The 14,391-nt window shown below is 62.5% G+C and overlaps 1 protein-coding gene across 2 annotated transcripts in view; it reads right to left on the reverse strand.

The window, feature by feature from the left end:
- ABLIM2 (actin binding LIM protein family member 2) overlaps positions 1-14,391 on the reverse strand; it is a 143,166-nt gene that overhangs the window by 111,641 nt on the left and 17,134 nt on the right. Inside the window, exon 1 of one of the 2 annotated variants that reach the window (XM_023253441.2) lies at positions 6,899-7,025. The exons of the other annotated variant lie outside the window; for it this stretch is intronic. Within the exon in view, the coding sequence (XP_023109209.2) occupies positions 6,899-6,917 (19 nt within the window). The 5' untranslated portion in view covers positions 6,918-7,025. Of the gene's footprint in view, positions 1-6,898; positions 7,026-14,391 lie in introns of those variants that run through there. 2 annotated transcript variants of the gene reach the window in all.

The raw sequence follows: 14,391 nt of genomic DNA on the forward strand, positions 1-14,391 counted from the left end.
GGGGTGGGGACACCAGGCAGCCCCACGGAGCCTGGAATGAGCCTCATACTTGATGGGGGGAGGGAAGAAAAACCAGCCCAGTCTCCCTCCCTCCCTGCAGAGTGTGTGTGGTCAAAAGGGGGGTCCCAGGGGCCACAGAAAGAGCCTGTCTGTGACAGCCGAATTGTGTCCCCCCAGATTCATACGTTGACCCCCTAGCCCCCAGCACTTCAGAATATGACCTGACTTGGAGGCAAGGTCTTTACACAAGTGGTCAAGCTGAAGTGAGATCATCGGGTGGGTCCTGCTCCAACACGACTGTCCTTATGCACAGCGGACATCAGGACACAGAGGGGACCACGTGCAGACACAGAGACAGGACAATTGTCTGCAAGCCGAGGAGAGGTCCTTCCCTCACGGCCCTCGGAAGGACCCCACCCCGGCGACACCTTGATCTCAGCCCCCACCCCCCCCCCCCAGAATGTGAGCCGACATCTGCTGGACAAGCCCCAGTCGGTGGGACTTTGTTACTGCATCCCCAGGAAACAAATCCGCCATCACCACGGGTGGAAAGAGCCAGAAGCCAGGCCTGGGATGTGCTGGTGCCCCACCCCCCCGAGCCTGTTTTCCATCCGCAGGGGGACGATGATGTTACCCGCCACTCCCACCACCCCCGCCAGGCTTTCTGAGGAGGGAGACGGGGCAGGGCTGGCCCATGGTGGGGGGGGGGGGGGGCTCCTTCCCGAGGCAGAAGCGGAGGGCAACGCGGCCGTGAGCAGCCCCCGGAAGCTCAGGCTGGCCGCAGGGCCTCCCGCAGGCCTCAGCCAGGGCTCCTGGCAATTCCCAGGATGCTCCACGCTCCAAGCAGCTGGTCCGGGAGGCCTCTCCACCCACGTCCCCGAGGGTATTATTTCATTGCCGGAAGAGCGGCTCCTCCTGACCGGAGAGGCATCTGAGGACCTCACGGGTGGCATTCCGGAAGGTCAGGGCATCTGGGCCCGTCCTGTCCCCACACAGGCCCAGGGGGAACGGCCAATGGCAGAGAGGGGCGGGCCCCGCCCAGGTCACACAGAGTCTGGGCAGGCCGGGCGCGGGGCTGGGGTCTCCAGGCCCCCAGGCCGGTGCTTGACCCTCCGGTCACATGGCCACAGGCCAGGGTGGTCACCTCTAGAGCAGTAAGCGACTCTGTCTGGGTCGGAACGTACACCCAGGGTCCAGTACCCGGCATATGCCCCAGTAAACATTCCTCAAATCTAACGGGAACAGGACATATATCCGATGACTCAAAGCACTGCATGGGACATCAGCACGGGTGACAATGACGTGTGTGACATCATCTTTCGGTTCCCGTGCCCGGGCTAAGTGCCAGGCGCTGCATCCGGCGGTTTCCGTCCCCGATCGGCTCCCAGAGCAGGATACGGGGACGGGGGACAGCTGAGACAGGAACGCGGGCCACGTGACCTCCGGCCCCAGCTGTGGCCTCCCACCGAGGTCTGTGAGGGCCGAGGCCCTCCCGCCGGGCCAGCTGCCACGGGACCCCGTCGGTGTGGGGCCCGCTGGCCGGAGGCTGCCAGTGCGCCCCCGGTGCACCCTGGCCAGTCAGGATCACCAGCCTGTGCAGCCCAGGACTCAGAAGGACAGGGCTGCAGACGTGACCCGGAGACACCCCGCCCGGACGGGGGTCCAGCTGCCCACTGGACACCGTCGGCAAGTCCAAGCCCCTGGGAGCGCCCTTGGCTTTGGATCCGGCAGGGGTGGCCACAGAGGTCTGAGAGGTCACTGTCCCCCCTTGACCTCGCCTCCCTGTCTGTGTCCCAGGAGGACGCTGCCCATTTCCTGAGCCCAGTGAGCACCGGCCACCTCTCCTCCAGTCGTCACTTCATTCACACAACTGGGAACTGGCCTCTGGTGGCAGCTTTACAGATGGACAGACAGAGGTTCCAAGCGGCGAAGCCACTTGCCCGGGCCGGGACCGGACCCAGGTCTCCCCTGCCCACCGCGCCATGCTGGGGGGAGGCACGCGAGGGACCTGGCGGGTGTGTGTGGCCTTCCAGAAGGACAGTCGAGTCTGCCTCCACGGGGCCCCTGCTCCTCAAACCTGCTTCCCAGCTTCACCGTCTTTGCCGACACCGAGCAGCCTGGGGACGGGGCGGCTCACGGCCCTTGGAACAAGCACCCGATTAACCTCCAGACCCGGCTGCGGCTCCCAACAGGCCCAGAAGGACCCTCCTCTGCCCAGGTGGGATTCGGGGCCTCTGCGTTCCTCCCTGCCAGCCGGCAGCCCTTACTCGGGGTCTTTATTCCCTTCCTGCCCCTCCCCAGTGCCTGGCCTGGCCGTCCCCATCCCAGGCCCTCCAGACGCTCTCATGGTGCGTGGAGACCCCGATCCCCACGTCCAAAAGCAGCTACTGGTGCCCGAGCCCCCAAAACCCACAGCACATTGCAGGGTCCACGCCAGAGTTCAAGTTAAAATTCCCCCAACCTGCTCCTCGGGGCTCGTGCGGCACCTCCCCCGCCCACGGCGAGCGTCCAGGGCAGCGAGGGGCCCACTGGGCGATGTCACTTTTCTCCAGGAAACATGAGCATTATCAGCCTGTTTAGTGGTCTGTGTTGGTGATAAAGGGTCTCAGTCTGCATCTGTAAATCGTGGCCGGGGAATCCGACCACACCAGATACCCCAGGCCACCAGGACGCAGGGGTGAGCCTGGAGGGGCGGGAGCCTGCGGGATGTCTGGCCGGGGCTTCTGGGCCCCCGTTCTCACCTCTGCTGGGCAGCCGTGCCCCTCCAGGCCTCCGTGCCCTCCCTCCTTCCTCCGTGGGACCGCGAGGGCCTGGGGAGGATAACACCAGACGCTCATGGGAGCCCCTGAGACACATCTGCCCAGTGGGGCGGGCGTCTGGGGGTGAGGTTGGGAGTCCCCTTGGAGTCATGGGGCGGGGGGGCGACCACCAGCACTGACCTACAAGCGGGCAGAGACAAACTTCAGCTTCCCGTGATTTGGGGGCTGTAACGGCATAGGAGCAGACGCGGGCGGGTTCAGGGCATGACGATGCCCCCCGTCCGGTGTGGGCCCGAGAGCTGTGACCACCCCACTGTGCAGATAAGGAGCCTGGGGCTCAGAGATGCTCAGCAGCTTGGGAAGATCACACAGCTGCAGCTGGAACGGGGAGGGGGGCGGTCACAGGACTGGTTTGTCTCCTCGGGCCCTTCCCCCACTCACGTGCGGGCCCCTCTGCACTTTCCTCCTGCTCGCTGGGCCACGGAAGGGCCGTGGCAGGGGAAGCATGTCCTGAGTCTAATTAAAACCAGGCATCCAGAGTGCTGGCCTGGGGCCCAGGGAAAGCTGAGACGTGCAGGACATCAGTTCGACACACACACCACACCGCCCATCACCCCGACGTCTCCCGGGGCATTTCACGCGCACTGACAGGGTCCAGTGCACAAACCGACAGCCACAGACCCCACCCCCCTCTGAGCTCAGGCGCAACAGGGTCACCAATGCCCGGTCACACAGCCCGTCCGCGGTGACGGGCCCCTGCTCCACCCGGACGGGCCCAGACGTGTGGCCTTCTGATGTCACGTGGTGCTGCGTGGGAGCCCATCCCGGAGCCACTGCCCACCCCCCAAGACCACAATTCCTTAGGTTTCAACAACAAAAATACCTTCTTTTTGGTGACCCAAACAGCACACAGAAGTTGAAGAATTACAATCCCTGCTAACCTTCTACGCTGACATTAGCCACCGTGACCATCCCAGCAGGCAGTCCCGTGAGCCGCAAACAAGACGTTATCCGTATATGTTCACACACACACACACACACACACACACACACGCACACACACGCACACCTAGGACGTGTGACATGCTACGACCTAGGATACGATACGATGTAACAACGTAATCTTCTCGGGGGACAGAACCGATGCCTCGCCCTCGTGTCCCAGACACACTCTCTTCAAAAACAATACGCTGAGCACGCGCCCAGGACCCACGCCGCTCTCCAGAAGGTGCCCCGCGTCCACTTCAAACAAAAGTTTTATTGAGCTACAATTCACATGCCACACAACTCACCTGCCTAAAATGCACAACTTTATGATTATTGGTGTAAAGGTGACCCTTGAACGACATGGGGTTGGAGGCACCAACCACCCCTAATGCAGTTGAAAATCCAAGCATAACTTTTGAGTCCCCAGAACCTTGACTACTAGCCTCCTATTGCCCAGAGCCTACGGACAACGGAAACAGTCGAGTAACGTGTATTTTGTATGTTACATGTACTATATGCTGGGGTTTACAATAGCGTAAGCTAGGGGAAAGAAAATGCTATTAAAAATATCATCAGGGGGCGCCTGGGTGGCTCAGTCGGTTAAGCGTCCGACTTCAGCACAGGTCATGATCTCGCGGTCCGGGAGTTCGAGCCCCGCGTCAGGCTCTGGGCTGATGGCTCGGAGCCTGGAGCCTGTTTCCGATTCTGTGTCTCCCACTCTCTCTCTGCCCCTCCCCCGTTCATGCTCTGTCTCTCTCTGTCCCAAAAATAAATAAACATTGAAAAAAAAATTAAAAAATATCATCGAGGGGCGCCTGGGTGGCTCAGTCGGTTAAGCGTCCGACTTCAGCACAGGTCATGATCTCAGGTTTGAGCCCGCGTCGGGCTCTGTGCCGACAGCTCGGAGCCTGGAGCCTGCTTCGGATTCTGTGTCTCCCCCTCTCTGCTCCTCCCCTGCTCTTGCTCTGTCTTTTTCTCTCGATAATAAATAAGTGTTAAAAAAATTAAAAAAAAAATAAATATCATCATAAGGAAGAGAAAACACATTTCCTGTGTTGTATGTATATTTGCTGAAAAAAGTCCACATGTAAATAGACCCGCTCGGTTCAAACCTGTGTTGTTCAGGCATCATCTGTTTTCACAGAGTAGGGTGTCGGTCGCCACGATCAATTTTAGCACATTTTCATCGTCCCAGAAAGACTCCCCCGCCCATTTCCGCCACCCCCCATCCCTCCTCTGTCCCAGCCCCTGACAACTGATAATTGACTTTCTGTCTCTACAGATTGGCTTCCACGGTTCATCCGCACTGGAGCGTGAGTCAGGGCCGAAGGCTCTTAGCGGCCACTAACGTTCCATCCCACGAACGCATCCACCTGCCAGTCGATGGGCTCTAGGGTTGCTCGCACTTTTCGGCCTGCTGTGACCATTCGGGCACGATCTCCTTTGTGTGGACATGTGAGTCCATTTCCCTTGGGTACGTCTGAATTGGGAAGTGGCCATTCACACGGTGAGTCCGTGTTTAGCCATCTGAGGACCCGCCAGACCTCTGGCTAAATGTCGCTGCCGGCTGCCACCCCTACCAGCCGCAGGGGGCGAGCCTCCAGAGTCCCCACATCCCTGTTTTTCCGACCACGGCCACTGAGCAGGTGGGAGCTGCCCATACCCACGACTAGTGACGTTGAACACCTTTCGTGTGCTTGTTCAGACTTGAAAATCTCTTGCGGAGAAGCGTCTTTTCAGACGCTTCGTCCATTTAATGTGCTGTCTTTCTGGAGACCCGAGCCATAGGGTTGTGTGCACGTTCCACACAGAAGTCCTTGGTCGCACACAACACTGGCGACGGCCGTCTCCAGATCTGCAAGCTGTTTTCATCTGTCTCATAATGTTCTTCGTGGGATGAGAATGTTTAATTTTGACGACATCCAATTTATTTGCGTTTTCTTTGGCTGTGTCCGTGCTGTCGTTTCTAAGAAAGCACCGCTTCATCTGAGAGCACAGAGATTTAGCCTGATTTTTTTTTTCCTAAGGGATCCACAGCATTTTTAGTTTTTAGCTTTTACTATAATCTTACATAAATAGAATCACATTTCCTTCACCGCAATTTTTATCACAAGATGCCATTTCTTCATCCGTGAACCGGGAACAGTGGTCCCTACTGCACAGGGTCTGGGCCATCTTTCATGACCCCTGTTCGCCCTTCGCCACCAGCGTCCCCGCCCACCGTCCGATGTGAAGGACACGGTGTGTCCGGCTGCGCAGGGAGACCCATCCCGCGTCAGCATGGAAACTCCACTGGAGAAACGCACATCGTGGTCACACGCCTGGGCTCCCGGGATCCACTGGGGATTTCAGAACAATCCGGCACACCCGCCAGGCCGGGGGGACGTCACCTGACCCCAAGCCAGCTGGTGCCGTAAGCACGGCCAGCGGGGGCGAAGCCACAAGCTTCGGGGAAACGAGTGTCAAATGTCCGCCGTGTCCGCTCACGACACCTCGGGCAGGGGAGCCACGATCAACCTCAGGTTACGGGAGGGGGGGGTCGCTGGGGCGCCCCCGGGAGCGGCCAAGTGCCCTGTCCGGGGCGCAGCAAGGCCAGGCCAGAGGGGCTCGGGTCTCAGCGGTCAGCTTCCGGGCCACGCTGCCCCAGAGTGTGAGGTGCGGACGGGGAGATAGGGGTGAGGGGGTCCCGGCCCCTACTCTGCAGGAAGAACCGGTGAGGGGCAGGATCTGCCCCAGCCGCCCGGACATGAGGTGCCCACTCGTGCCCAGACAGAGGCCCCATGAGGCGAGGCACCTGCGGGAGGCAGGCCCTGCACCCCCTCCCCCCACCGCCCGGGCTTCAGAAACTCTTCCTGGTACATCCCCCCTCCCTCTCTTCCTGGGGGTCCAAGCTCCCTTTCCCCGGGTTTCGGCCTGTTCGTCTGTGAGATGGGTCACTGCGCAGGGCTGTCGTCAAGACGCCGTCACGGAAAGTCCCCAAAGCCCGGCATACAGTCGGCGCTCACAAGTGCTGGCCCTCACCACGTTCGCAAACAGCGGCGCTCCGTTAGACCGCCTCCCTTCGTGTCAGACCCCCCAAAGCTTGCTTGTGGGGCTCAAGCTTTCCCCTCCGCCCGGAAGGCCTCGGCCAAAAGGGCAGTTGCCAGCTTTACCTGTGTCTCCTCCCGGCATCCCCGTGGAGCGGGGCCTCCTCTCCGGGGACCGGCACCGGGCGGGGCCGCGGGCCGCGGCTGAACTAGCAGAAGAGTCTCTGGACTCTCCAGAAGGTCACGTGGCAGCTGCCATCCGCATGCCCGAGGAAGGGCAGGGCCAACCCCTTCCCGGCACACCGAAATAGACTCCCGCCAACCCCCAAAGGTGCACCTGTTTCCCGGGCGTCCGGGAAAGGGACTTTGGAAAGACACGGGCGGGGGTGGAGGGGCCGGGCCCATCTCCTGCCCCCGTGTGCCCGGTGCGGGCAGCGCGACCCCACGGCCCGTGTGCTGGGACTGCCCGGCACAGCCCCACAAACAGGGGGCTTCGCGTGCGACGTTACGTTCCCGCAGTTCCGGAGGCCGAAAGCCCCACATCTGCGTTCACAGGGCCGCACGCGCTCCCTCTGAAGGCTCCCGGGGAGGATCCCTCCCCACAGCTTCCGGCTCCCGGGGCTCCTGGCCACGTCACAACAACCTCTGCCTCTTTCTTTACGTGGCCTCTCCCCGCGTGTCCACGTGCCCGTCCCCTCCTGTCTCTGGTAAGCGCGCCTGTCACCGGATTTGGGGCCCGCCCTGGTCCCGGATGACTTCATTTCCAACCCTATCTTGATGACACCAGCAAAGACCCTTACTCCCGATAAGGTCACAGGCCAAGCTTCTGGGTGGACGTGACTCAGGCCGGACCTTTTGAATCCACTGCACGGCCCCAACGTGCCAGAGGGGAAACTGAGGCTCGGGAAGGACGCTGGTCGTGAACGGCGGTGCTGGGGCCCCGGGGGTTCCAGCTGACGCGCTGCACGTCCTCAGAGCCCCTCTGCTGGCTTCGGTCCCGGAGTTATACGCGCACAGTAAGCACAGGCCTGGGCCCAGCATGTGGCCACAGGGGACCCACAGGTGTGTGCACACTGGTCATCAATAACCACCGTTAAGAGGCTTTGGGGTGACACCAGCGGCCCTTGGTGCAGCGCTGGGTGGGCCGAGGGACCCCTGAGAAGGCACCCGGCAGGAAACACCCCATCCCACCAGCTCTAAAGAGTCAGGAGCAGGTGCTGGCGGCCGGGATGGGGCTTTCCTCACCTGATCTGACTGCCACCCGTCGCCACGGTCTGACGCGTCCTCCTCCCCACCTGGTCGCTGGGGCTGGTGTCCCTCAGGTCACCGCAGGAAACCCCCAGGGCTGTCTGGGCCGTCACTACCGGGCCCCGTGGGACCCACACGTGAGCACAAATCATCCATCCGGGGCACAGGGTTATAGCCTCTTTGGCTCATAAACGAGAGGAGTTTCCTGTTCCCCGATTCTGCCGTCCATGCCCTGCGTCCCCGTGCCCAGCTCCGCACAGAAACGAGGATGGTGACCACGACCTCAGCGCCCCTCTGAGCACCCAGCAAGTCCCACGTGCTGCTCCATACCGGAGACAGGAGCCATCGTGTCCCTGTTGTCTCCAAGAGGAAACTGAGGCAGAGAGACAGGCGGGGTGCAGCCGGCTCTGGTGAGCAGGAGGGGGCTGTGGGCTGTGAGTCGGGGGGTCCGGCAGAGCCCTCTGCGAGTGACCGGTGCCCCAGAGGGCGCCCCGGAGGAAGGGGCCGGTGGACACGCAGAGGCCGAGGGGCAGCTAGCGGCTGGACACGGGGAAGGAACAGCCTGCGTGAGGTTGGACAGGAGACGTTCTAGGAGTGCGGAGGACCCCCGCTCCATGAGGCTGGGGTGCTCGGTGTGGCGGGAAGGTGGGCAGGGGCCAGCCTCTGTCTTACGCCCTCTCTGAGCCTCTCAGCCCCGGGTCCCCTCCTCAAAGTCTCCCCCAGGGACCCCCAAGGGTGCATACCTTCAGTCCACCTCGGCCGGGGGCCAGAATGCCCGCGTGCGAGGAGGGCCATCTGCCCCAATGCTGTCGGATCAGCCTCCCGGGAGAGGGGGGCCGCATCACGGTGGGGGCTCCGTGGACTCTGGGACCCTCGGGCAGAAATCACAGTGCAGGCCCGGGCTCCGTTCTTCTCCAGGTGTCTGTCCCGGCCCCCCGCTGCCTGGGCCCTGGGACCGATCACCCCACGGAGCCCCGGCCCCACTGCACCGTGCGCCCCACCTGCAGGGGCCGTCAGGTCCCCGGGAGGCTGCCCCTGGTTCACAGGGACACTGAGGGTGAAGACAACCCTCACCCACACAGGCCCGGGGTCCAGAGACTAATGGCTTCCTCCTCCACTGCCTCAGGTGGGTTCCCCGGCTCGAGGCGTGGAGGGGGTGCCTACGCCCTGCCCCTTCCCCACTGGCTCTGCAGCGGGCAGGAGGCGCAGTGTGGCGGGCGCCCAACGGGAGGGAAGGTTATAGATTCCCAGCCTCGCGGGGGAGTCTCACCCCTTGGCCTGGGCCTCAGCCTTCAAGGTCAACCATGTGGTCTGAAGGCCAGGGACCGGGACCCCGACGGGCTTACACTAGTTTGCAATTTGCACATCCCATCCTGGGGCTGTGACCAACGGGGCTTTGGGGGAACCACCCTCTCCCCTCCCCAGACCCCGCAGGATGAGCCCCTCTTTTCCTCCGAAGATGTGAGGTGAGCAGGTGAGGCTTCCGCCCCGCCTAGAAACTTCCAGTCAGAAGCTCAGAAGAGTCGAGCCGACAGGCAGAGCGGGGCCGTGACACCCACGGACCTCGGGATCAAGGGCCCTGGGAGCAAGCACCGTGCACCGGGCGCCGCGTCACTGGCCAGCGGCTTCCCAACTGTTCCCACGCCAGCACACGAATCAGACGTGTCCCCCAGACAGGGGTCCCGGGGGACAGGTGTGCATGGACCTTCCCGGAGTCTACCCCGGGGAACAGAGCACTCTCCTGCCCGGTAACTTCCTGTTTGCTCACGTGGCTGGTTTTGGCCAGTGACCCTCGGGCGGAAGTGACCGCGTGCAGCCGTGCCTACAGGCCTCACACGTTTCCGCCTGTCCTATCGAGCTGCTGCCTCTGAACAAGGAGAACGTTCCGCGCCAGCGTGCTGCTCCCAGGAGGAAGGTTCGAGCGAGAGCAGGGCCACCACGTGGAGCCCCAGCCAGCCACGGGCCCCGAGCCAGGGTGTGGGGCTCTGCGCGCGGGGCTGCGTGTTCCACGGTGCGTAAGCTTCCCACGGCGGCTGTAACAAATGTTCTGGAACCGGGGTGCTGACCGCGGTTCCGGAGGCCCGGAGTCCAGAATCGGTGCCGCTGGGCCGAACTCAAGGTACCCGCAGGGCTGCAGCCGTTCTGGGGACAATCTGCCCCCCCTGCCCCCCTTCCAGCCTCCGGGGCAGCCGGCCCTCGCTGCCTGTGGCCTCATCACCCCCATCCCTGCCTCTGCGGTCACGTGTTCTTGTTTTCTGTGCGTCTGTCCCTATAACCTCCCTCCGCCTCCTCTTCTAAGAATAACCGCGATCACATTTAGGGCTCACGCGGCTAATCCAGGATAATCCCCCCATCACAACATCCTTCCTTTAATCCCATCTGCAAAAACCGCCTCCCAAATACGGCCGCACTCCTAGGTCCCGCGGACAAAGACGCGGTACGGTTTGCAGGGCTCATTCCTCGGTCACCACACACAGCCGTGGTTTATGCCGCACGTAAATATATAACTATTGTTTTTCACCAAACAATACCTACTTTTATCACTCGCGACGGGCGCTGCCATTTCTCTAGCCAGTCCCCCTTCTTACATAACCAGTGCCGATGTGACCCACTGAACTGATTTCACGCCCACAAATGGGTCGCCACCTGCCGTGTAGAAACTTCTAGCCCAGCATCCACACCTGCCAGGGAGGGGGGCCCGAGTGAAACAAAGTGATCGAAAGAAAAGAGAGAAAGGTGCTCTTTCTGCACAGCGCGGGTGGGCGGGGCTGACAGGTGCCTGGAAGGACACACGCACGCTCGAGGATGTGGTCCCGGCCACCCTGCCCCGTGGACAGTCCTCCCCTGCCGCCCACACAGCAGCCCGCACCCCAGGAGCAGTCGGGTGCATCAGGCGGCTTGGGGAGGGGCTCCGACCAAAAAAGAAAGGAGTGTGTGGTCCCAGGCGGCCCCAGCATCTCCGCCAGTGAGGATCCTATGGGCTCCCTCCCCCTCCTCCCGGCACACCCCTGCCCCACATTCCGGCATGATCCTTCACTCCCCACCAATCACTGCTCTGTTGTTCACTCACATCTGCTGAAAAGATGAGAAACAAATGAGATCGGAGCCTGGAACTTTCCAGCAGATGGTACAGATTCTCAAGGTGACTTTAAAGGAAAGAAGACACCGACGCTTTTTCAGGGGCATAAAACTTGGGGTCTGGAGGGATCTGCGACACCGTCCGGGCCCTGAGCAAGGATTTCTAGGGCCCAGCCCCGGCCTCTCCTGAGCACTCAGCCCCCAGCACCAGCTGCGTGCTGGACACCTCTGCCTGGAAGCCCCCGGCAATCCATAGCGGGAAAAGAGAATGCCGCGCCCGTCTGCGTCCACCCGCCGCTTCCCTCACCTCCCCTTCTGCAACTCAGGCCGCCCTGGGTGTGCAACCACCTCCATCATCGCTGAGCAGCTGGGTGACCTTGACCCAGAGACATAACCTCTCTGAGCCTCAGTCTCCTTGTCCGTAAAAGGGCGATGCCTACCTGCGGGGCTGCAGGGAGACAAATGACAGGTTGTAGGTGAAGGCACCCGGTGCCCAGCCTGGGAGACGGTGGCGCTTGCTAAATGACGTCTGTCCTTCCCAGCTGGTGACGGCATCAGGTTTCCGCAGCTGCGGTGACAAATGACCCCACACTGGGGGGCTTGAACGGCAGACACCTGTGCTCTCACTGTTCAGGAGGCCAAGCTCCTGAGTCAGGGCATCAGCAGGGCATCTGAAGGGGAGGGGTGCCTGGGTGGCTTGTTGATTAGGCGTCCGGCTTCGGCTCAGGTCACGATCTCACGGTTTGTGCGGCTCGTGGGTTCGAGCCCCGCGTCCGGCTCTGTGCTGACGGCTGGGAGCCTGGAGCCCATTTCGGATTCTGTGTCTCCCTCTCTCGCTGCCCCTCCCCCCTTCACACTCTGTTTCTCTCTCTCTCTCTCTCTCTCTCTCTCTCTCAAAAATAAACATTAAAAAATAAAAGTAATAAATAAAGAATCGAACAAATTCTGCCGGCTTCCGAACAAGACAGAGAAAGCTTCGGAGGGGCAGTGGGTCCGGCGGAGGGGTCAGCAGCTGGGAAGCCTGGGGCCACGGGAAGCTGCAGGAGGCCCAGGGACACCTCGGTGGCCCCCAGAGCCGCCTGCAGGGCAGACCAGCCACCGAGAAGGGTGGGCTGGGGGGAGCCGTGTTTCTGCCAGCCGGGCTACTGTGCCACCGACACCCCCGGACACGCACACCCCCGCCCCCCGGCCCGTGAGGGTGCCATCCTGCACCGGGATCACCGGGGAGCCACCCCCGGCCTGACAAAGCGCAGTCCACACACCCATCCGCCTCCCGAGTCAACAAACACAGATGAGCAGCCGATAGGAAAATACGCAAAGGAGGGACAGGTGGCCCGGAAATGGAGAAAGGGCTCTCGGCGCCCCCAGTCCCCGGGAAGGCAGCTCAAAGGTGGGGGGCGGGGGCTTGCTTCCCACCCTCTCGGCAAATAGGAACACACACACTGCCCGGCCGGGCTGGGAGGGGGCGGAACCGGGAACTCGGGCCTCCTTTGGGCAAAGGCAGAAATCGGGACGGCCCTGGGGAGAGCAGTTTGGCAGAAGTTACCTCCATTTAGCACTTCCCGCTCCGGCCATCTGTCGGGTCTGCACGGGCGCAGACACTCACCTCCACGGGGCCCGAACCCCCTCACCCCTCGCCCGGTTCCTCCCCTCCGTGTGAGCCAGCACGGGGCGCAGGGTGGGACCCCTGGGGCTTCCAGGAGACAATGCGCTAGCCAGCGAATGGACCGACGCAGACAGGCCATTGGACGCGCTCCGGGGAAAGGGGTGATGTGGGTCCCGCACGCGGCCACTCCTCTATCCAGCGCCCGGCACCTCGCCAGCCTCAGTTTCTCTTCTGTGCACCGGGGACACAAACGGCGCCCAGCCACGGGAGGCCGTGGGGAGGGAAAACCAAGAGCCACGCGTAACGTGCCCCGTGCGGGCCTGGCGCCCGGGCCCTGCTGAGGGCGGGACCACGGGACGGTCCTGAGGCCACCGGCCCCAGAGCTGCTGATGGGACCGTCAAATCAGGACCGCATACCCGTGGCCACCGCAGATGATTCACAACAGGCGAAGTGGGAGCAGCCCGGGGGGGGGGGGCCACCAGCAGGTGGATGATCAACAACACGGGGCCCCTCAACGGAATATTGTTCGGCCCGAAAGAGGAAGGAAATTCTGACGCACACCAGGCACGGATGAACCCTGGAGACACTCGGCTCAGTGCAAGGATCCCACTTCCACGAGGGGCCGGAGGGGTCAGATCCGCCGACACAAGTGGACGGTGGGGACCGGGGGCGGGGAGCCCGGTGTCAGTCCGGGGACACAAAACAGTTCTGGGAAGGAGGGTGGGGACGGCCTCACGACAACGCGAATGCGCTTAGGCCACTGAGCTGGACAACCGGAAATGGTGAAAATGGTAAATTTAATTTAATTGCACAATGAAAGAACGTGCCAGTCGATGCTGTGCCCAGGGCGGCAAACCCCCAAAGCACGACGGAGGGGGGGCCCCAGCCACCGCCTGCCGCCCACCGTGGGGTCTGCTCCGTGGGTCAGCGTCCCTGCGTCCCAGACAAGGGGCGCCGTGAGGGGGCCGACCAGGGCGGGCCTATGAATCACGCTCCCGGGACCGGGGAAGCAGGGGAATGCAGGGGCAGGCATGTTTTCCAGCTCAGTGTAGATAAATTTACACCTCAGCGCCTGGGCCCTGCAACTTTCCCAAGCACGGGGCTGTGTTTCCCAGGGAGCCCCAGGCCACCCTGCTCTCATGCGGACGCTTTCCCGGTTCCTGGGAGCTGCGGCCCGGGGTCACGCCACCCCCCCCCCCCCACAGCTCAGGCCTCTGGGCTGCAGCAGACGTGTGCTGGCTCTGGGGCGGAGGGGTGGGGGGAGCACGGTGGGGGCAGAGAGGGGTGCCGAAGTGCCTCCTGTGGAATCCCCGGTCGAGGGAGGGGGACAGAAAGGGCACAGATGCACCCAGACAAGAGGACACACAGGTGCATCAGTGGGGGGTGGGGGGAGGTCAGGGAGAGCCGGCTGGAGGTCACCCAAACGCTGGCTGATGGAGGGGGGAAGCACAAGGGAAGGCGGGCCCTGAAGCAAATTTGCAGGGGTGGCAGGAGGGACCCCTAGGAGCTCAGCGCCACGGCCTGGGCACCGGTGCTCACGAGGAGGTGACGGGCAGTGGGGTGGGGAGGGGCCGGGTCTCAGCCCCTCGGCCGAGCCCCGGAGTCTGCCCCCGATGCAGAAATCTGGATTATGCCCGAGGAAGCGGAGGAGAACAGGTATGTGCACCCCTGTGGCCAAAAGCAGCC

The sequence above is a fragment of the Felis catus genome, chromosome B1, assembly GCF_018350175.1.
Source record: "Felis catus isolate Fca126 chromosome B1, F.catus_Fca126_mat1.0, whole genome shotgun sequence".
NCBI lineage: Eukaryota > Metazoa > Chordata > Mammalia > Carnivora > Felidae > Felis > Felis catus.